Source organism: Nannobrachium achirus (assembly GCF_963921795.1).
Source record: "Nannobrachium achirus genome assembly, chromosome: 9".
In the NCBI taxonomy this organism is placed as follows: domain Eukaryota; kingdom Metazoa; phylum Chordata; class Actinopteri; order Myctophiformes; family Myctophidae; genus Nannobrachium; species Nannobrachium achirus.
The window spans coordinates 62,189,656-62,214,546 of record NC_137818.1 but is presented as its reverse complement, the minus strand read 5'-3'; the positions used below and the strand labels follow the sequence as shown (position 1 = coordinate 62,214,546).

Below are 24,891 nucleotides of genomic sequence, written 5' to 3'. Positions count from 1 at the left end.
GTGTGCGCGTGCGTGTGTGCGTGTGTGTGTGTGTGTGTGTGTGTGTGTGTGTGTGTGTGTGTGAGGGAGAGAGAGAGAGATGGACTGAGAGTAACCCAAATCCGTCCATGCGCCTCCCTAATCCTGACGGCCTGTTAAAAGGTGATGCAGGCCGCCTCAGGGGGCTGCAGAACCCACCTCTTAACATCCACCAAGATCTACTGTATCTCTCCTCCCTTCTTCCCCCTGTTTCTCTCTCTCCCCACGGCGAGAGAAAAGGCTCCCTAGTTAATCCGATTAGACCGGGCACGCATTATTGCGTATCATTATTTTATGCTTTAACAAATGAAAAATAGCAGATATACAAGCTCGCAGCGCGGCACCGAGTGCCGCGCTGCGAGCCTGTAGATCTGCTATTTTTGCAAAATCTAGATTTTTTTTTTTTGGCAAGTCTTTGAATATATATTTTCAAAAGCGAACATTTGTAACTCAAATATTTGCTTCTGGGGGGTCCCTGGAATAACATATTTTGAGATGGGGGGGGTCCATGGCCAAATGCATGTAATTTTGGGGGTCCTTGACGTGAAAGAGTTTGAGATCCACTGACGGGTTTTTTCAAAAAACCTTAGAAGGATTTAGAAGACACTTATAGAATCGGGTGAAAATCGGGTCAAAATTCGAATGTTGGCGATTTTTCAAAAATAGCAGATCTACAAGCTCGCAGCGCGGCACTCGGTGCCGCGCTGTGAACTTGTCTATCTGTTATTTTTCAATAGTTAAAGCATACAAATAATACGAAATAATACGTACCCGGTCTAAACGGATTAATAGTATTAGTCTGCTGTCTTCTCCGAGGAGAGACACAGCACTTTTTTTCAGTGTTTTCTTTTTAATTTGCTCAAACTCTTCCTTTACGGGGGGGAAGGGAAAGAAAAAAAAAAGCCAAGGCAATCACTTTGCCACCACAGCCATCCATCACATCCATCCACCTTCAACCGCTTATCCGGACACGGGTCGCGGGGGTAACAGTTCTCAACTGTAGACTTCCCCAGATTTCCACCACCACAGCCGCGAACCGCCATGAATGGCACCGAAGGCCCAAACTTCTACGTGCCCATGTCCAACAGGACTGGGGTGGTGCGCAGCCCGTTCGAGCACCCGCAGTACTACCTGGCCGAGCCGTGGAAGTTCTCCCTCCTGGCCGCGTACATGCTCTTCCTCATCGTCACGGCCTTCCCCATCAACTTCCTCACGCTCTACGTCACCATCCAGAACAAGAAGCTGAGGACCCCGCTCAACTACGTGCTGCTCAACCTGGCGGTGGCCGACCTCTTCATGGTGGTGGGCGGCTTCAGCGTCGCCCTCTACACGGCCCTGCACGGATACTTTGTCCTGGGGGTCACCGGCTGCAACATCGAGGGCTTCTTCGCCACCATGGGGGGTGAGTGGTTCGATGGAAGTAAAAGACACCGTTAACTCGTGAAATGGTGATATGTCGTTGTCGTTGTCGGGTGGAAACCTTGTATGTCCAAAAGCGTTCGTTTTGTGTTTATCGTTTAAAAAATGAACTAAACTAGTGAAAACAGCCGATCTACAAGCACACAACGCCTCGCACCGCGAGGCGTTGTGTGCTTGTGTACAGATCGTTGTGCAGATCGTTGTGCGTTGTGTACTTATCGGCTGTTTTCACTACTTTTGTGCGACGGCCTTGTTATGATGAAGCAGGGCTTTACTTTGCGGGAAAAAAAATACAAATTTGAAACTTGGAGATATGAGGTTTCTGCCTGACAGTGACGATATGTAGGTTTTAGTGAAAGTGCTGCTGTGCCCAGTGCTTTGACAGTGGAAAAAAAAAAAAAACTGGTCAGTGTCATGCAGTTTATGTGTGCCTGCTGTGCCAATGACGTTTATGGAAGTAAGGGACACATTAGGCACCTTTTTATGAGGACGTACGAATACGTGTGTGTGTGTGTGTGTGTGTGTGTGTGTGTGTGTGTGTGTGTGTGTGTGTGTGTGTGTGTGTGTGTGTGTGTGTGTGTGTGTGTGTGTGTGTGTGTGTGTCTCGTGTATCAAGTGAGTGCACACTTGTACTGTACGTATAATAATAATAACAGCTTGAATTGATATAGCGCCTTTCATAAACCCCAAGGACGCTTCTGAATGTTAAGTCCATGTGATTTCTTGTGCAGGGGCGTCAATTGGGTATGGCAGGGGTATGCAGCTGCCATACCCTGGGTCCAGGGGAGAAAATAAAAGTTACTTTTAAATATAAATCCATGAATGTCTCTTTGTCTATCTGTGCTGGTTATTATGTTGTTAAATTACAGTAAAATAACTACAAATGCAACATTTAACAAAATGGTCACTTTAACAAGGTATTATAATTATATTCTCCACTCTTGTATTCTCCCCATCTTGACAAAATGGTATATTCCAGGTTCCGCAGGTCAGATGCACAGGTGCAACGCATTATTGTTAATTGTGGCACGTTTACTAATGTGCCAAGTTTATCTGCACTTGAACAACCGTTCCAGGCTGCCATATCCAGCCCAAGAAACCGTAGAAACTGGGGGAAAAATAGAATGTACTTCTGAAAATAAATGTATCATGCCTGTTGCTAAGGTATGGCAACATGACTGGTGTCTTGCGCACGCGCGCCTTCGCGCGCGCGCGCGCAAGACACCAGTCATGTTGCCATACCTTAGCTTTTTTCTGAACTGACGCCACTGTTCTTGTGCCTCCCAGGGGAGATAGCTCTGTGGTCCCTGGTGGTGTTGGCCATCGAGCGCTACGTCGTGGTGTGCAAGCCGATGACCAACTTTCGCTTCGCGGAGAGGCACGCCATCGTGGGCCTGGGCTTCACGTGGATCATGGCGCTGACCTGTGCGGCGCCTCCCCTCCTCGGATGGTCACGGTACGGTATATGCCTCAGTGTCATTGTTGATTTTGTCAACCAAATCTATGGCAAAAAATGTTTGTCGACTGCGTTTTTTTCAGTGACGAAAACTAGATAAAAACTAAATAAAAACTAAGCTGTGATGACTAAAACTAAGACTAAATATATTGGCTATTTCGTCAACAAAAATAAAAACTAGACTAGAACGTTAGGGAGGGACTAGTGGAGAAGAGAGTCATTTTATGTTTGGTTGCTCTCAGGTGTTGCGTGCTGAAAATAGCAGATCGCGACGCGTTGTGAGCTTGTAGATCCGCTATTTTCAGCACACAACCAAGTGTAAAATCAGTCATTACGATGCCATCAAGGCCTGCCAAAATACATTTCAGTTGACTAAATCAACTGTAGATTTAGTCGCCTAAAATCTTATGATATTTAGTCGACTAAAATTTGACTAAAACTAAAACTTTTCAGGTGACTAAATTATGACTAAAACTAAATGACATTTTATTCAAAAGACTATGAATACAACTAAATCAAAATTTGCTGTCAAAAACAACAATGCTCAGTGTGTGTAGACTGTAATCGTGCAAGGTTTCCACAATAAGTCTAATTTGGCAGGGTGAGGGTGGGGGCCAGGGGTGTCGCACCAAATTCTGGTACCCTGGGGTACAAGGATTCACTTCAATTATTTTCTGCTTTTAACTATTGAAAAATAGCAGATATACAAGCTCACCGCGCAGCACTCGGTGCCGCGCTGCGAGCTTGTAGATCTGCTGTTTTTGAAAAATCATGAAAATGTATATATAATATATATATATTTATATATATATATATATATATATATAATATATATATATATATATATTTATATATATATATATATATATATATAATATATATATATATATATATTTATATATATATATATATATATATATAATATATATATATATATATATATATATATATATATATATATACAGTGGTTGTACCTTGAAAGTGATGGTCGTGGCACTGAAGTGGTACCACCATGGCAGCCAAATCAGTTGAGGCACCACATTGTTACATGCCACAACCACTAGGTGGTGTGAGAGAGCAACTAATGCCCAGGCAAAGGCATATGAGACAGGTTTGTTGCTTAACTGGGTAGTTTATTTAATTTTCAAGAATGAGAAGATTTTCAGCTTTCAGTCAACAGCAATGACTTGTTGGAAATTGTATTAAATCAAGGGGAAAGGGTGAATTTAAATGCAGAGTTCTAATGAACTGAAAAAGCAATTATTGCTATATTAACAACTGTTTATCATATTTAACAACATTAGACAAATGAACTATTCTAATTTCAAAGTCTCCAGGCCAGGAAAAATAAAGGATAAATAAAATAATTCAATACAATCCTCCAGTCAACCATTAGAAGTTGATTATCAAGGCATTTTTATATATCCCTTTGTAATTGTGAGTATTTTCTTTTTTAAAGTTTGCTACTTTAAAAAACAACTATGTTTCTTACACTAAACAATGTTAGACGAATAGTTAATAGTTGAGAAACAGATGTAGAGTTCTTAATGATAGTTTTTTGATTGATTGAAGACTTTATTAGAAGTTTGCATAGGAAAAGGTACAGTTTCATGACGGTACAGTTCACTGGTACAAGGTCTACTAAAAGGAGATCCATGAAAAGACTACGCTTATTTCCACAGGAAACCATTAAAGTATCTCATATAAATAGTTTTAAAAATCAAATGGTGTTTATGTGATAAATGGAGGCTATATTGTTGCTACATTTCTGCCAATCATAAAAGAAGGGGGAAAAAACCCAGCTCTTTGCAGAAAATAGCCGATCTACAAGCTCACAACGGCTGCCGAGGGGGAGGGGTGATTGATTGATTGAAGACTTTATTAGAAGTTTGCATAGGAAAAGGTACAGTTTCATGACGGTACAGTTCACTGGTACAAGGTCTACTAAGAGGAGATCCATGAAAAGACTAAGCTTATTTCCACAGGAAACCATTTAAGTATCTCATATAACATTGAATGACAGACAAATAGAACATAGTACTATGCAGTAGATATGTAAAGAAAAAGAAAAAAGAAAACAGTAAGTCTAAACAAACAGTAGGCTATATACAAAGAAGGGGCGGGCAGGGGAGAGTAGGGTTGGGCTAGGTTCGTTTTTTTACCAGTTGCAAACGGCTGCTGCCTGTAAGTGGTTTTTCAGGTTTTTCAGGGGGGACTTGGGGAGGGTGGGGGAGCCATTTCACAAAGTGTGATAGACAGATCTCAGGCTTCTGCCCCCAATGTGCTGAGACATTATGCACTGAAGTACCTGCAAATTTATCAATCAATGATCAAGTAGAAGGTGTATTCTTTTGAGTTCATGATGAAGATTCAACTTTAAGTATGCTACTGCATCTGAGCCTTTATGCAGAACCAAATTCAAATAGTGTTGAAGTGATAAATGGAGGCTATATTTTGCTACATTTTTTTCCATGCTTAAAAGAAAGGGGGGGGCAGCTAAAAATGGATGGTCTTGTAACTGAATTGAACAAAAGTGTCAGATATAGTTTGAGACAGAAACAAGTTTTCAGTCAACAGCAATGACTTGTTGGCAATTGTGTTATTAAGTTATTTGTATTAATAAACTTTGGAATCCAGGGGAGGGGTGACTTTAAACATGGACAACAAAGCTTGAGTTTTAGACAAATGAACTATTCTAATTTCAAAGTCTCCAGGCCAGGAAAAATAAAGGATAAATAAAATAATTCAATAAAATCCTCCAGTCAACCATTAGAAGTTGATTATCACCTTTAGGCATTTTTACATATCCCTATGTAATTGTGAGTATTTTCTTTTTTAAAGATTGCTACTTTAAAAAACAACTATGTTTCTTACACTAAACAATGTTAGACGACAACACAAACACCAAAGATTTGAAATCTATCACAAACAATGCCATTTTAGTGGACTATGCAGGAATTGAACCCCTGCCATCTGGCTTACAAGCCTGTCTTTCAGCCCCCTAGACCACACTGGACCTAATGCAGAAGTGTGTTGTACTGGCTAGACTGTAGTTAGCCTGCTACAGTGACAGTCTGAATAGCTTTGAAAAACCACTCGAAACTGCTAACAATGAACCTAGCTTAAAGGAGTAGTTCACCTCCAAAATGACTTTTTTTTTTTCTATTGATTAGTCATGCCATGGAGACTAGAGTTCAATAATATTTTTAGGTTTTTGTCACATTTTTAAGACAAAAATTTGATTATAGTAAATGTACCCCCATTCATTCCGGATGGTGACCCGTTTCGAAACGGGTCACCATCCGGAATGAATGGGGGTAAATTTACTCGAATAAAATTTTTGTCTTAGGAATGTGACAAAAACCAAAAAATATTATTGAAATCTACTCTCCATGGCATGACTAATCAATAGAAAAAAAAGTCATTTTGGGGGTGAACTACTCCTTTAAGCTAGTTCTATCTGTCATTCAATGTTGTATGAGTTAAACAAGGATCTCAATGTAAAACAGCATTGGGCTTTCCTGAGCTTATCCTTTTTAATTGACCTTTTTACCAGTGAACTGTATGTACTGTCATGAAAGTCTACCTTTTCCTATGCAAACTTCTAACCAGTTTAAATATAGGCCTGTCTTTAAAGTGGCAATCTTCAGTCTCCATAAAATGCAGGTTTACAAAAAGTGATTACAACTTATAAATGTTGAGATTTTATTGTATTGATTTTTTCCCTGTACGGTGTTCCTTGAGTACTGGGGACTGAAGAGTTTGTTTCTTTATAAAAAACGGTTTATTACAATAAACAATGTTATTTAGACAAAGCAAACACAAAAGATATTGGATAGTGTTAGCACCCCAAGCCAGAATGGAACCCCAAACTCCCACTTAGTAGCCCTCCTCAGAGTCCTCTAGACCAGCAGATGACTATGCATGACTGTAATGCAGTAGGCTAACATCTCTCCCTTTATCTGCGACTCCTTGGAAAGTCTGAATAGAGTTCTTAATAATAGTATGAAAAATATATTTTCCACTTAACAGAAAAATAAATAGTTAGGAACTAAAGACTGAAAAGGCCAAGTGAGATGGAACAGAGGCATTGGAACAGAGGAAAAACACGGTTTAAATAAAATAAAAAACATTGGGAAGAGTAGCAATGAACAGCATTTTAGTGTTGTGATGTCTTGACTAGACTTTTAGTAGACTAGTACAGTTTCTAGTTTGTTATCAGAAAGTAGCACCTTTTTTTTATTTACTTTTTTTTTACTGTGGAACAGTAGACCTACAGCCGCCCCTCCCCCATTCCCTGTTCAAATCCGCAGACAGACAGGCCTGTCCTAAGGTTAATTCACTCGTAGTACTTAATTGCTACATCTTGTGTAGGCCTACAGGTACATAAGAGTAAAACTTATTTTGGTTTGGCTTCCTTCAGACAATGCAGCAGTGGTGATTAATTTACCATTCAATAAATAGCATTCATATTTAAGGGCCAAATCCAAATCTTGAAAGAAAAATAATACAATCTCACCTCTAAAAACAAGCCAAAACAAGTTCAATTATATGGCCACATATTCAAATTAAATATTAGATGCATATCTCATTATAATTACCATGTAGGTCTATACTAATTTAAGTTTTTGTTATTTATCATAACATTACACACATATTTTTACACATACAATTTAGGCATTTAGCAGACATTCTTGCAGAACGATTCTGTAACTCAATGTGAATAAAAAAAAGAAGAAAAAAAAGAAAAAGAAACATGCCAAAAGTTGTGGGAAATAAACCAACATGGCAAAACTGCCTAAAAAATTAACATACTGTAGCCAGCAGAGAGGAAAGGGGAGGTGAACTGTAAAAGGTCCAGACACATCATGTGTCTGGAGTTGGTAGTGAGAGCGCATATTTCTGTCTACATAAGATCAGCCTGTAGAATATTACCGACTTCCACGTTTTACATCTCTGTAAAAGTTTTCAGGAATGTCATTATATTATTTTATATTATATTGTGAAACAGTTAAATGAACACAGGGGATACATGTACTAACTCAGGACGCTCAGAGTCAATGATATGCTAAATTACTGGTTTAACACCTTGCTTTTGTTAGCCTCATGGCCACAGACTTTAGGCCATTACAATGGACTCTTGACCGGGAGTGTCAAATGTCAGAGACTTGCACCGGACACCAGTAGTTGATCCATTATAATATCTGTTAGGCTACACTCAGATACATTAAAAGATTATTTTATTGTGTAGCCCAGGAGTTTTGTGCCCCCCTCCCCAACACACACACACACACACACACACACACACACACACACACACACACACACACACACACACACACACACACACACACACACACACACACACACACACACACACACACAACTCTGCTGATAGTAGGGGTTGTAACTGTGAGTTGATGGCCAGAGGTTCAGAGTATGATCCCAGCTTTAGGCACTGAAGTGCTCTACATGTTCAACCAAGATCCCGCTCAAACAAAGGGTCACATTTGTATACCCTTCACCACCAGTGGTGTAGAAAGTATTCAAATCTTTTACTTTTACTTTTCAAATCTTTTAGTTTGAAAGTGTTGGCCTCAAAATGTACTTAAAGTAGGCCTAACATTGCACTACATTAGCCTACTGTATTACAGTCACTCATTAGCATTACAAGTAGTTTTCTTTTCACTTGTCAACAAGCTTCTATCTGTTGATTGAAAGCTTATTTCTACCTCAAAATGAAGAACATATTACTTTAACACACACATGATTTGTCAGGATACTGTACTTTTCTGTCTACACATGTTTGTTCTAATGAGTTCCATTCACATCTGTTAGCAGAGAGAATTGTAAACAGTTCAATAACATGCATTATATATGACTTTCCACACAATTAGTTATTATAATAATGCACTCACTTAGTAGACATTGGATGACATGCACATGACTAAAACTATACATTTTGGGCCATATCTCAAACTCACTGTAGCAGGCGAACTAACTGTAGCCAACACAATGGTCTCTCATCAACAGGATGAAGGTAGTCTAGTGGGCTGAGAGTCAGACTTGTGTGTCAAGGGTTGGGGGTTCAATCCTTGCATTAGCCACTAAAATGTTGTCCATTGCTAAAGGTCCAATGTTTTACCACGTTTAAATATAGGCCTATCTTTTAAGTGGCTTCATAAAATGCAGATTTACAACTGCCAAAAAATTATTACAACTGAAAGATTTGATTGTTTTGATTTTGTTCCTTGGGTACTGGGGACTTGTTTCCACAGAGAGTTATATTTTAAACTTAATTAAAAATATCCATGAAATTAAAATATTATAGCTCACTCAAGCTACCCCTTAAATAACTTTAAAGGGATAAACAACACAAGCTTATTTCTGCCTCAAAAGATAAATTATTGTCATGGGTCGTGGGGAAATTAGAATTCAATAGCATACTTATTATTACAAATCTAGTTGAGGTCTAGGCGCATCTAGTTTTTTTATTTGTCAAATGTTTTTAAGTATAATAAACACAGTTGTGTATAAAGCAACAATTGCATTTCAATTCAACCTGAACTCTGCATTGTCGTCTAATTTTTCTTTAATTAATAACAATCACAATGAATCTGTTCACCCTTGCCGTGTTGCCAACACTGTAATGTAGGGTTCATGGACTCACATGTGCCTCCCTGTGGCAGATAAACCACATTACATGCTGTAACACCTCTAAAAAAGGTGGTACCACATTTACTCAATGGCACTACAGTGGTGCCACTGAGGCAGCCAACTGGTGACACTGCCAATCTCAACTGCTAACGACTGTATATGTTTCTATCTCAGTGGTGCTCAAACCTTTTCATGTGAAGGACCGCCAAAATTAAGCTATATGTATTTGGCCACGGACCCCCCCATCTCAAAATATTTAGTTCCAGAGACCCCCCGGAAGCAACATTTGAGTTATAAATGTTAGCTTAAAAAATACATATATTCAAAGATTTGCACCTTGGGCCCTGGTAACTCAGTCCCACTTCCCCCCCACCCCCTTGTGACACCCCTGGGCACAACGTGTGAATGTATCCATTTGTACCTCTGAGAGGGTACGGCTGTAGGTCCATTTGGTTCCATTTGCACCCCCCTCCTTAAAGTGAAATCGATAGATAGGCCTTTATTGCTTTATTCCACGAGGGAAATGCAGTTGTCCTGGCATGACTGCAGTATGAAACCAGGGGCGTCAATTGGGTATGGCAGGGGTATGCAGCTGCCATACCCTGGGTCCAGGGGGGGAGAATAAAAGTTACTTTTTAAATATAAATCCATGAATGTCTCTTTGTCTGTCTGTGCTGGTTATGTTGTTAAATTACATTAAAATAACTAGAAATGCAACATTTAACAAAACGGTCACTTTAACAAGGTATTATAACATGCTATATTCCCAGGTTCTGCAGGTAAGCTGCACAGGTGCAATTCATTATTGTTAATTGTGGCACGTTTACTATTTTATGCCAAGTTTAGCTGCACTTGAACAAACCGTAGAAACGGGGGAAAAATAGAATCTACTTCTTAAAATAAATGCATCGTGCCTGTTGCTAAGGTATGGCAACATGACTGGTGTCTTGCGCGTGCAAGACACCAGTCATGTTGCCATACCTTAGCTTTTTCTGAACTGACGCCACTGTATGAAACGCAGGCACAGACAAAAAGACAATGCAATAAAACGATATAAATAGTAGGGAATAAACATGTCGTAACATATAGGGATTAAGAATAAAGGAGTGAAAACCAAAGGAGATTAGGGTCCCTGCTTAGCCCTCGCCTGGCTTGGGACCACCCAGGATTTGCATGTTGTTGTGCGAGCTATTAACGGGTACACATGTAACGTTTATGAGTGTGTATGTTACAGTATGTTTGGGTAACTCTGGACGGTAAGAGTAAGAGCGCTTGTTTTGTCGTTCACCACACACTAATCACCACCAGATGGCGACGACAGCCCATAGACAGCCATTCACTAGTGCAGGCGCTGACGTCACTCGTTTGCGACTCTCTTTCTTTATTTACTAGACTAGCTGGGCGGTGTTTAGCCATTAGCTTAGCCATTAGCTTAGCCATTAGCTTACTATGAGCGTTTATCGTGGGCTTGCCCAGGCCTTACGGCCTGGGCATAAATATAACGATTGCATTCACCACGGCTTCGTAACTCGTGCGGCGCTCCGCCGGCCGCGCGGCCCTGGCCCGCTCTTCGCGACCAAGGTCCGCTGGCCTTCGCGCCGCTTGCAATGTCGTGGACAATCGAGCCGCTCCGCCTGGAGGACGTTGTTGTGGGCGACCGCTTGTTCCGCCCCGTGCGGCACCACGAGTGCTCCGTTTCTCGACCGTCCTGTTTCTCTAACAAACCGTGACATGTATATAAGTGTACATAAACAATATATTTCATTGTATTGTGGGTAAAATATGAACAGTCCACTGTGGATGGCCACAGTGTACTGTAAATGGTAATTAACTTAAATAATAACATTACTTGTGTACCGTAAAGCGGTAGGCCTTATGTTATTAAAAAAAAAAATAATAATAATAAAAATCCTACCAGGCAGCAGCTACCATGTTTAAAGTCATCCTTTTCATCATCATCATCATCATCATCATCATCAACTCTTTATTGACAGACTCATAAGGTCCAGTAAGAAGACACACAATACAAAAACACAACAGTTAAAAGCGTCACACCCCAAAAATAATAATACAATAAATAAAATAGAAATAAAGCAATCAGAACACTAAAGTAAGGCACCATACCGGTGTTTCCAAATGCAAGAATGGTATTTCACATTACTGAAACTGGGTTGAGTCAGGAGCATGATAATGAAATTATGAGATACATTCAGACGACAAATAAACGTAAAGATGCAGTGCCATGACCCCCCCCCACACACACACACACACACACAAAAAAAAGAAAAATGAAGAATTAAAATTGTGTTTTTTTTTTTTTTTGCCACACCCACCAATTCATTAAGTATGCCCGGGGATGATTGATTATATGATGTCATTTTATCTGTGTTTTTGGATCGGCACTTTTGACCCACGAGGTGTCAGCCTCCAGGAAGAAACCCCAAATACAAAAATAAATTGCTCATAACAGCCACACCAGGGGGTCTAGTGAAGTACTGTCAACAGTTTACAGTTTACAGTTTAGGCATTTAGCAGACGCTTTTAATCCAAAGCGACTTACAATAAGCAGATAAAAAAATATCACAATAATAACAAGGTTAAATGTCAGTACATCAACAGCAATATAACAAATGCAAATTAATATCTATCTAGAAAAACAATATAATCCGTAAAGAAAAAAAAAAGGTTTCTAAAAAACCTAAAAAACAGATGCTAACTAGCTTCATGTATGGACATTGATTTTCCAGTAGTGCTAAGGGTTTTGGTGGAGTCTGAAAAGGTGAGTCTTCCATGGCGAAAGCTAGCGAGTGAGTCAGTTGTTCTAAGTGCGACAGGGAGTTTATTCCACAGCTTGGGGGCCTGGAGGGCAAACTGTCTCGGACGAGTGGATTTTTGCCCTGGGGTTTTTAGCGAGGGTTCTGTCAGCATCCCTGTGTTGCCTGATCTAAGTGCACGGGTTGATCAGGTTTTGGAGGTATGGAGGAGCCATACCTTTGGCTGCTTTGAAGGTCAGCATCAGTGTTTTGTATTCAACCTCCTAGACACATGAAAACCAGAAAAAGTACAAAACTATGGCACCGCCTCTTTAAATGTCAGATTCCTTCAAAAGAGCATGAAAAGTGCACACTCCTACTTCACGAAAACAATTGACTGGCACTGGACCATCTAGGTGAGGGGTGGGCAACTTTGATGATGGTGAGGGCCACTATATTTTCACCTTCACTCCAGAGGGCCACATTGCATATTGCTACATCCTAGTACGTACTTTGTCATTCTAGTATCTCATACAAAAGAAGCAAAAATAGCAGATCAAAACGCATCGCGCTGCGATGCGTTTTGAGCTTGTAGATCGGCTATTTTTGCTTCTTTTGAATTGGAATCCTGAATTATTATTATTTTTTTTTTTTCCTGAAATGTAACATTTTGATTTAATTTCAAACGCATTTAGTTATATACCGTACTCATGTTAACTTTATGAACCTATACATTGGACATAAAATAAGACATTTTAATACTACTATACTAGTCATTGGACGGAATTAAAGCAGGTCATGTTTGGAATTGTAACAGCTGAAATCAATAATATATCAATATTCCAGTATTAACCTGCGGGCCACATTAAGTGAAGGTGGGGGCCACATGTGGCCCCCGGGCCGCCAGTTGCCCATGTATGATCTAGGTTTCCTGTGCAGATTCCTCATAGCCCGGCAGCTTAAGTCAATTATTTTAGAAGAATTGTTCACTTTGTGATACAAGCACTGAATTTTGCACAACGTTTCCTCTGGACCTACTTTTTCCACAAAGGAAGTTAGCCACTCAATTAAAAACAAATAGGGTTGGGGTCCCATTGACTTTCTATACAGTAAAATAAGACAAACAAATAAATACTTTAAGTAGTATGTGAGGGGTAAAAATAGGGGTTTTTCATGATTCTGAATCCATTGCAAGCATTTGTTTTGCACGAAAAACATTCCACAAAACTATGGTTTAGTGATGAGTCATCACTTTTCACGGTGGTTTAGTGTAAAAGTAGGTCCAGAGGAAACTTTGTGCAAAATTCGGTGCTTGTATCACAAAGTGAACAATTTCTCAGTAAGCTGCCGGGATATCATGTTGTGATGATGTTGAGTGGAGTTGTAAACTCTTTGTGGGTGCATGCAGGTACATCCCGGAGGGCATGCAGTGTTCCTGTGGGATCGACTACTACACCCCCAAGGCGGAGACCAGCAACACCTCGTTTGTCATCTACATGTTCATCCTCCACTTCTCCATCCCCCTCGTCATCATCTTCTTCTGCTACGGCCGTCTGCTCTGCACCGTCCGCGCGGTACGCTCTGCCTAGACCAGGGGTTTTCAAAGTGGGTGACGGGGCACCCTGGGGTGACGGGGCACCCCGTCACCCCAGGGTTGCCGCGAGATAAATTAATAATATTTGGGATTTATTTGGTCACTTGGAAGCATCATTTTAAACTTGAAGTACAAAGTTATTTTCAGTTCTAACCAAAATGACTATTATCTCAATGTTTTCCTCGCAACATAATCACTAAAATATTGTCACTGTCAGGCAGAAATCTTGTATCTCCAAGTTTCAAATGTGTACGTCTTTTGCCCTGCTTCATCATACATGACCGTCGCACAAAACTAGCGAGGCGTTGTGTGCTTGTAGATCACTAGTTTAGTACATTTTATAGATGATAAATACAAAACGATCGAACGGTTTTGGACATACATGGTTTCCACCCGACAACGACAATATGCTACAAATATAAGGTGCTGGGAGTGAAAATTATAATGTAGGGGTGCCTCAGATTAAAAAACTATTCATGGGGTGCCCTGAGACAAAAAGGTTTGGGAACCCCTGGCCTAGACGACCAATGTGATCAGGGATGGGACGAAATGAACATTTCATATCACGATTATTGTGACCAAAGAAATCGCAATTTAGATATTCCCAACATCCTTTGTCCTGGGGGGGGAACATTTGCAAAAAAATAGCAGATCTACAGTTGTAGGCTTGTAGATCTGCTATTTTTTGGCAAAGAGAGAGTGAGAAAAAGACTGTATCAAGTACGTATATTATAAGTAGGCCTACGTTTTACCAATAGAGGGTTCAAGTGGTACCGGATATGCAGCTCGGGCAACTAAAAGGAGAATTCATCCGAATGCATGACGGAGGACGATATCGCGATAAATTAAATCTCCACAATACGATTGTCGTGAGTGTTTTTTATCACGATAAACGATAATATCGCTTACTGTCCCATCCCTAAAATGTGATGCCGATGGTTATTGCACTATGGCAATTCTTTCAACATAAGATGCTGCATTAAAGTTCAGGAGAGCTTTGACAAGGCAGTTCTCTTGAATGCTGCCTTCATGGCATGGAAAGAGGGGGCATTTGCATCTCTTTCACCTTATAGTCCATGGGCCATATGAGATGTTGGTATCCGAAAGGTGGCAAAGGTTACCATGCATGTTTGAAAAGCTCTATATCTGTAGATTATATTTTGGTATGATAACCCTTTCTGAGACACAGCTAAATTGGTGTTATCAGCCGCTAAAGTTGGTGTCCCATTAACTTTACTATACAAAAATTTAAAAAAATAATAAAAAATAATAATAATCTGCTTTAAGTAGCATATGAGGGGTCAAACTAGGGTATTTTCATGATTCTGAATCCATTGCAAGCATGTGACTTTGCACGAAAGATATTCCTTGGGCTAAAACGGCCCCCACAAAAGTGTGAAAAGTGATGACTCATCACTTTTCATCACTAAACCATTGTGTCTTGTGGGGCCGTTTTTAGCCCAAGGAATGTTTTTCGTGCAAAACAGATGCTTGCAGTGGATTCAGAATCATGAAAAAACCCTAGTTTGACCCCTCAGATGCTACTTAAAGCAGATAATGTTTTTGCTTTTTTTCCCTGTATAGTAAAGTTAATGGGACACCAACTCTAGCGGCTGATAACAACAATTTAGCTGTGTCTCAGAAAGGGTTATCATCATACCAAAAATATAATCTACAAATACAGAGCTTTTCAAAAATGCATGGTAACCTTTGCCACCTTTCGGATACCGACATCTCGTATGGCCCATGGACTAATAGTAAAAATTGCATTCATGGTCTGGAAAGGGCCGTTTTTTACAGACCGATAAAAGGGCAGGGGCTCAAGCCCCCTTTGATGTCTTATGTGTGCATGTGACTTAACGGTTTTCCTGGTCGCAGGCCGCCGCGCTGCAGAAAGAGTCGGAGACCACCCAGCGGGCGGAGAAGGAGGTGACGCGCATGGTGGTGGTGATGGTGATCTCCTACCTGGTGTGCTGGCTGCCCTACGCCACCGTGGCCTGGTACATCTTCGCCAACCAGGGCACGGAGTTCGGCCCGGTGTTCATGACCGTCCCGGCCTTCTTCGCCAAGAGCGCCGCGCTCTACAACCCGGTCATCTACATCCTGCTCAACAGACAGGTGATGCCTGTTATCCCCCCCTCACTTTTCTCTAAACAAATAGTCAATTTGTAGTTGAAAGAAATGGACCAGACCCCCCCCCCCCCCCCTGGTGTGCCTTTGTCTAGCTGGGGGCAGGTATCACATATTATTACCACCGTATACAGAGGAATATGCCTGCAAATCTTTACCAACTGAATACGTACAATAATGTGGGTATATGCCCAGTATACATGTAAAATAGTGGTCATATAATCTGCCCATATACGTCCAATAATCTCTCTTTTCACCCAGTGTTAGTGCAGGGGTCTTCAACGTTTTCAGGCCAAGGACCCCTTAGCTGAGAGAGAGAGAGAGATGAAGCAGGGACCCCCCGCAACCTGTTCATAGATTCCATATAGTATCATCGTTTGACAGCACAATTATCAGTGTATGTTAGATTCATGTCAATTTGTGTTTTCAGATATTTAACCACTTGAACTGTCAACTTGACCTTTCACTCTGTAATTAATCTGCTCTTTTCCCCCTCTACACCAAAGCTCTTTGCCAAAAATAACAGATCTACAAGCTCACAACGCCTCGCGTTGCGAGGCGTTGTGCTTGTAGATCGGCTATTTTTGCCTAAAGTTCTCCGAATATGGACGCTAGGGTTCAAGTGGTTAATATAACAAAGGAGAAAGAAAGGTTTCTATCACACAAAGATTTGGAGGAACCCCTGTAGTAACTCTGAGGACCCCCTAGGGGTCCCGGACCCCCTGTTGAAGACCCCTGTTTTAGTGCCAAAAGCCGTACTGTGTGCGCCGGAGAAATACAGATCCACACGCTCACAATGGGTCACGCAGCGATGCGTTGTGAGCTTGTATATCGGGCGATTATTTTGGTGTGGGACATCCACGCACAACTAAGTATAAAGCCCCTTTTCCACAACAGGGCCGAACCAGAACTAGAACCAGAACTTTCCGGAACCAAGAACTTTCAAGAACCTGTGAAATTCCCGGAAAGGTTGGAAAGGTGGAAAGGTTGCTTAACTAAGGCTTAAAGGTATATTCAGTCACTGGCACCTAATCAATGGAGCAAAGGGGAGCAATAGCTCCCCCAGATCTGCCGTCTTATTTTGAAATCCGATTTTAGAGGAAGTCAGTCTTAACCCAGCTGCCATGACACTTAAAATGCTGTTCGAAACTCTAGCGTAACTAAGTAAACACAGACCCACGTGGATTACAAACAATATATTAGCCACAGTTCATATTTACGATAGGATATTTAAACCATGCTGTGACTTAAACAAGAACACACTTAGGAAATACGGCACGTTAACCTCTCGGTTTATGGGTTAGGGTTATGTTGCATCACAAGGCTTTCACGTAACGTTGTGGGAGCAGAGCTTGTAGCTCCAATAAAACGCTTGCTGTGCAGTTATCAGGTGCAAACGACGAGATCGGCCAATGACGGCCTTCGCCGGCGTCTTTTCTCTTTACTAGGCTATTATTTATATTGTCTTGCACTTGCATGAGTGACTACGAGATGTGCAGCATATCTTGATACAATCTGCCGTCATAGTTCTCCATCTATTAAAAATGGCACTGTTGAATAGGATAACTATTTAATGTGCAGCTCTGAAAGGCTTGCATTGTAGACCTATTTATTTGGTCATGTCAGAGCCCGGGTCATGTTTATAGGCCTATTAAAAAAAAAGTGCGCACCAAGCAACATATCCAGGTCCTCCCCTGAAGCCCCAAAGACACCCGAAAATGACTTAATAAAGGAAACCCGTTTTAGTCGACTTTATACCCAAAAATACCCATTTTAGCCGACTTTATAACCGCAAATACCCGGAAAAAAAAAAAGAAAATCTCCAGGATTTGTGCTCCCCCTAGTGGGGACAGAGTTAGGCGCCGGTGTATTCAGTGATTGTGTTTCATTCAAATAAAAATATAATTGGTACATTTTCCATTCATTCTCCTCACTAGAATGAGTGCTGACCATATAAGGCCTTCCACCATGGCCCGTGTTACGAGCATAGCTAGATTCGGGTTTCAGAGGTGGCCAGCCAGTCCTCGACCAATCAGGGTAGAGTATGGACGTAGTTATGTTATGATGTTTAGTTATGATGGTCAAAATAAAAGTTTTGAGAACCACAGTCGCTCTGAATAAAGAACGTCTGCTAAATGCTTAGATTGTAAACTACTGAACTCATAAAATGCCACAGTCTCGTAGTAAATCAGCGATATTCAGTGATTGGGTCTAATGATCAAAACGAGAACATTATAATGGTGTAAAAATTTATAAAAAACTAAACATTTCCACGCTGTAAGGCCTGTAAGGAACAAGATGACCCCCGGCCACTTTCATTATCACTGAATACACCTTTAATGGGACTGTGTGTGTGTGTGTGAGCAGCATGTACCGGACTTGACCGTGACCTGACTAGGTACAGACTCAGCGAACACAGCCTTGCAATAGAGAAAGGCCGCCACAGACAGACCCCGCTCCCAAGGGAAGATAGACTATGCACCCACTGCACACAAAATGTGGTAGAAACAGAGCTACACTTTCTAACCACCTGCCCATCATACCAAGACATCAGAGACACATACTTCCCACAGATTACACACACCTGAAGTGAATTTGAAAACATGACCAATGATGAAAAACCCCCATACCTACTGGGAGAAATACAACAATGCGCGAACACAGCAGCAAGATTTGTGAACTGTTGCGAGAAAAGAAGGCTAGAAACACAACCACCCTAAGGACTAACCATGGATTGACATCTAGACCTACTGCAGTATGAAACAGAGCAGCTACCTTTAAATGCATTTTGAGAAAAAAATGATGCTGCTATTTGATCCAAAAGCTTTATACCCTGTATTTTTTGACGTGAGATCTACTTTTAAAATGACTAGCTCAACATGATCTACCCATCCAAAATGTTTTAGTTGAGGGCCTGAGGGGGTTTTGGAATAGCAGCAATGGCGTTACATTTTAGACAAACACACTTACTGTAACGGGGAAATAAATGGGAAATACTGGGGGAAATGTCTTCATCCCATTCTGTATGGAAGTGGTAGGTTTTGGGGTTCTTTGTAATGCTACTGACTCTTGAACAAAGTATTGCATTGGAGGTTTGCCTACTTTAGAAGCCATGAAGGGAGCTGACGGGTCCTTCTTGATGTCATATTGACATATTCTTTTTATATTTTAATTATATATTTTTAGAGGCATGTCATGTGGTCTACCTGCACACCCCTTGGTGGGGTAGATCACAATCTACATTTTGGGCACCCCTGATATATATAAAATCCCCCCCCCCACCTCTGTGCCCCCTCAGTTCAGGAACTGCATGATAACCACCGTGTGCTGTGGGAAGAACCCGTTCGGGGAGGACGACAACTCCATGGCCGCCTCCTCCAAGACGCAGACCTCCTCCATCTCCACCAGCCAGGTGGCCCCGGCCTGAACCCACCCACCCCCTGACCCCTGTACCGTCCAAACCCCTTACCCACCGCCCACTCCCCACCAGTGGTGTAAAGTAACTAGTAGGCGTGTAACGATATAGTAACTATAGTAATTGAAGTATATCGAAATGAAAACAGCTAAAATCGAATCGTATCGTTTTATTTTGTATCGTATCAAATCGGCAGTGCAAAGAATCGATTGTATCGATACTACCTACTTGTGCATTGTATTTAGCATTTTTAAGAAGAAAAAATTAAAAGGAGGGGTTTAATTACTTTTCCTTTCCATATAGCTACACTGGTCTATCGATAAATATGTGCAATCTCTGGGTTCATGTCAAGGTGCAGGTTTGTCAATATACAATGTCCATGTATTTGGCAGATAATCACTGAGTTTACTTATTTATATCCATAATAATACATGTTTCCCTTAAAACTTAAAATCCACACCTTTCACACAGATTTAATGTCTTTGCTAAATAGTTACTATATCGATTTTAAATCATTGAATCGAATCGTATCGTATCACCATGAATGAACCAATATCGTTCATGTATCGTATCGTCAACCATGTATCGTGATATGTATCGAATCGCTAATAAAATGTATCATTACACCCCCAGTAACTAAGTACATTTACTCAAGTACTGTACTTAAGTACACTTTGGAGTTAAGGTGCCCACACACCAAAATACCTCATTGGCGGAATGGGGATTACACTCTCATAGGTACTTTGGTGTGTGTGCACCCTTATTTGTACTTTACTTGAGTATATCCAATTTAGAATACTTTTACTTCTACTCCACTACATCTCGGATCCAAATATTGTACTTTTACTACACTACAATTATTTGAAAACTTTAGTTACTAAGTTACTTTGCAGATATAAATGATATTATAAAACATACATAAACCACTTTAGCCCTATTTTATACCTAGGCTGTTTGAAAATAGCCGATCTACAAGCTCACAACGCGTCGCAGCGCGACACGTTGTGAGCTTGTAGATCGGCTATTTTCAAACAATTTGTACTTTTACTTTTGGTACTTTTAAGTGCTTTTTTTATGCTTTGATACTTTTATTCGAGTACACTTTGAATTCCGGACTTTCGCTTGGAACAGGGTACATCTACATGCAGTAATGATACTTGAATGTGAGTACTTTTTCCACCACTGCTCCAACTGACCCCAAACAACCCCGACCCCATCCCACTTCTGACACCACCCCCACCCACCCATTTCCCCACCCGTCCCGAACACACCTCCAACCGTCATCGCCAAAGCAGCAGCAGCAGCAGCAACAACTACGCCCTATTGGCCCCCCGGATCCTCTCGATTGCGCCTCCCTCTGGTCCGTCTGCCCTGCTGCGGGGGGGAGTGTGGTGGGAGGGGGTGTGGTGGGTGGGGTCTAACTGCACCTGGCCACTCGAGGAGTGGCTGCCATCATACGGACATCATAAGGCTCAAAAAGGCCACCATATGCGTATTCATAATCCAATAAACCGTTCAGATGGGAGATTAATCCGGCAACGCCGGGGGCGTTGTCTTGATGTCCGTCCAGCTGAACGCGTTCCATAGTCGCAGTCGTCCCCCCTCCCCTTCCTCCCCTAAAGCGCTTGCTAGTACACACAATAGTGAGGTGTGAGTGAGGGGAAAAAGAAAGCCCAATCCAAAGACGACGCCGGATGGAATCGCTCACGTCGACTCTTGTTAATGTAAAAATGTCATAAGTGTTTCCTGTTGAGATTGGCACATTTCACCCAGGTTTTTTTCCTCTCACTCACGCCGTTTTGTCTGCTGACCTCACTCAGCGACGAAATGAAAATAAAATAAACACAAATTCAAATAAAACGATTCACAGGAGGCGAGCAGTGATCACCCCATGCCGTGCACTGCAATGCGGTTTCAAATGCACCGCTTCTTTGAGAGTTAAAAAAAAAAAAAAAAGTTGTGTGATCTCGGCAGGTTGCCCCAGGAAATGTGCCAATCTCAACAGGAAACAACGGTGTGTGCCCGGAATGTGTTTTAAAGGATTTTATTTTGTTTAAAAGGATACTTTAGGTGAAATTAGGTTAAATTTTAGTGTGGTTTGGTACGAGGCCCTGGCCACGGCTTTGTCCTCTTGCCTTGTCACTCTAGTCGTTTTCCTCTTGTCTTTACGATGATGAAGCTGAGGTGGTTAGTTGGCTCTTGGCGTCGACTGGGACCTGAGTGGAACCAGATGGACCTGCAAAGAAACCTCCGCAGGGAGAAAGCTGCCTCCCTGCGAGGGATTGAGTGGTTTTTGCGTGCTGGGTGTGGGTGAGTGTAAAAGCATAATATTTTGTATGTTTGTGTGTGTGTGTGTGTGCAGGGGTGTGTCGCACACAAATTCTGGGCCCTGTGTACAATGATTCACTCACATTTTGTGCTTTAACTAATGAAATATAGCAGATCTACAAGCTCGCAGCGCGGCACCGATACAAGCTCGCAGCGCTTGTAGATCTACTATTTTTGAAAAAATCATGAACATTTGTGCAGAGTCTGAATATTTCAAATCCTTCTAAGGTTTATTGAAAAACCTATGTTTCTATGTCAGTGGTGCTCAAATATTTTCATGTGAAGGACCCCCAAAATGATATGTATTTAGCCACAGACCCCCATCTCAAAATATTTAGTTCCAAGAACCCCCCAGAAGCAAAATTTTTGTTACAATGTTCGCTTCAAAAGTATATAGGCTATATTCAAAGATTTTCACAGATCTTCGTGGCTTTTAAAAAATAGCAGATCTACAAGCTTGCAGCCGCGCTGTGAGCTTGTAGATCTGCTATTTTTCAATAGCTAAAGCATAAAATAATTAAGACCCCTCCACCTTGGGCCCTAGTAACTCAGTCCCACTCCCCCCCCCGCCCCCCCCCCCCCCCCCCCCCCCCCTTGTGACGCCCCTGTGTGTGTGTGAGAGAGAGAGAGAGACAGAGAAAGAGAGAGAGAGAGCGACAGCGAGTGAGTGTGGTCGGTGTCTAACGTTTGTCTGTATGCGATTAAGGAGATGCTAATCGCGTTGACTTGTATAAAGGCTTGGATATCGTGGAAGTTGTTCTATGTCCCGTAATAAAAATTAAGTTAAGTAAATGTTTGTGAGATTTCTTTTTTCCCCCTCTCTCTCTCTCTCCCTCTCTCTCTCTCTCTCTCTTTGCTCGCTGGTTTCATGAGCATTTATTTACAAGCCTCTGAAACGTTCCAGATGTCACTTTAAAGTCATTCAGAATGGGTACACATTACTGTGTATTATTATTTTATGCTTTAACTATTGAAAAATAGCAGATATACAAGCTCACTGTAGATCTGCTATTTTTGAAAAATTGTGAAAATTATTATTATTATTATTTTGACCCGATTCTGTAAGTGTCTTTTGAATCCTAAGGTTTTTTTGAAAACCTATGTTTCTATGTCAGCAATCTGGCCAGCCATCGTCAAAGGAAAGGTCCTTTTCACTTAACTGGAGCTCAGTTATAGTCAGGGACCCACAAGCCCAAAAGCTCAAGGAATAGGGGTGATACCTGTTAGAGGTCTTCGGACCTGCCCGAGATCCGAAATTACCCGCGATCCGAACCGCCCCGAGCCGGGTAACGGGGCCGTTTTCGAGCTTTTACCGCGGGGCGGGCCGGGGCCGGGCCGTCTGCCCCGGTTCCCCGGGTATCTCCTGTTACCCGAGTGGAGCCGAGACAGGCCGAGATTGAAGTGAAAGCGAACGCAACAACTGCACCAAATAGATAACGCCACACGATGGCACTAAAGATGCAGCATGTAATCTGTTGCATTGGTTGTGAGAACTGAGAAGTATAACTCACTCAGTCACAACAACACTGACTGTTGGATTGTTATTATTATCAAAGATATTAACGTAACGTTTTGGTTAACGGTTTACAATGGAGTTGTCATTGCGTGTTGTCATGCTCTGCAGAGCAAAATGGACACTCAAAGCAGAAAGATATAATGAACAACACATGCGACAGAAAACGATAGCATTAGCATTGGCTAGGCAAAGAAGAAGGAATAAAAACATGGATTTATTTGTATTTACAAACTGTCCGCATTGACTTACTGGTCTGGGAAAAGATCATCTTTTGGCGAGAGGCACAGCGCCGCTGACAGCAACAGCAGCACCGTGGAGACGTTAGGTAAGAAATATGTCTGATACAACTCTTAATATAATAACGTTGGCATTCTTTCATTTCGGGGCGACAGGTTCGGGTCTCGGATCTCCCGTTCTGCTCGGGTTTCGGATCCAATTTTTCTAATAACAGGCGGGGCCGTTCGGATCGGATCCATCACGTCTCGGGGCTGATCGGGTAACGGTTCTCAAATTCCAAATGATAGACGGGGCCATATGGGTCCGGGTCCATTTCCCCCGGGTCCTTTTGGGTTCGGGTAGTTCAAATTGGACCCGTGAAGACCTCTACTGTGATGTATTGCCGTACTTTTTATTTCTGTTTTATCTATTAGTTTGGTCATTAAGGTCCACAGAATGACAGGCCTGCTCTGCCGGAAACATCGCGAAAAAAAGTTATGGCCATTTGTATATTCACTGTCCCATTGACTTCACTATACAGGAAAAGAAAAATATTTAAAAAAGAAAATAAATGTACTTTAAGTAGCATGTGAGGGGTCAAACTAGGGGTTCTTCATGATTCTGAATCCATTGCAAGCATTTGTTTTGCATGAAAAACATTCCTATGGCAAAATATCGGCCTCCCATCACTGTGAAAAGTGAAGACTTTTTGATGACTCATCACTTTTTATAATTTTGGGGGGCCAAAATTTAGCCCAAGGAATGTTTTTCATGCAAAACAAATGCTTGCAATGGATTCAGAATCATGAAGAACCCCTAGTTTGACCCCTCACATGCTACTTAAAGCACATTTATTTTTTGTATTCTTTTCCTGTATAGTGAAGTCGATGGGACAGTGAATATACAAATTACCATAACTTTTTTTCGCGATGTTTCCGGCAGAGCAGGCCTCTCATTCTGTGGACCTTAATGACCAATCTAATAGATAAAACATAAATAAAAAGTACAGCAGAACATCACAGGTCCTCTCCCATTATCAGGGACTGGGTCCCTGACTATTAGTCTGTTCTTGTAGCCTAGTAAACGACCAACTTCAGTAATCCAGGCGGGTACGAGGCTACTGTTCTTGAGAGACTACTATGTCAGTGGTTCTCAAACCTTTTCATGTGAAGGACCCCCAACATGATATGTATTTGGCCACCGACCTCCATCTCAAAATATTTAGTTCCAGGGACCACCCAGAAGCAAAATTTGAGTTACAAACCTTCGCTTTGAAAATACATATTCAAAGATTTGCACACATTTTTACAACTTTTTCAAAAATAGCAGATCTACAAGCTCGCAGCGCGGCACTCGGTGCCGCACTGTGAGCGTGTATATCTGCTATTT

At 41.5% G+C, this 24,891-nt stretch overlaps 1 protein-coding gene across 1 annotated transcript; it reads left to right on the top strand.

The window, feature by feature from the left end:
* Nucleotides 1-1,059: 1,059 nt before the first annotated feature.
* exorh (extra-ocular rhodopsin) lies at nt 1,060-19,454 on the top strand (the record flags this gene model as incomplete). The annotated part of the gene is made up of 5 exons (XM_080733615.1): nt 1,060-1,420; nt 2,725-2,893; nt 13,712-13,877; nt 15,776-16,015; nt 19,326-19,454. The coding sequence occupies 5 exons, from the start codon at nt 1,060-1,062 to the stop codon at nt 19,452-19,454; spliced, it is 1,065 nt and encodes a 354-aa protein (XP_080589741.1).
* Between the last annotated feature and the right edge of the window lie 5,437 nt (nt 19,455-24,891).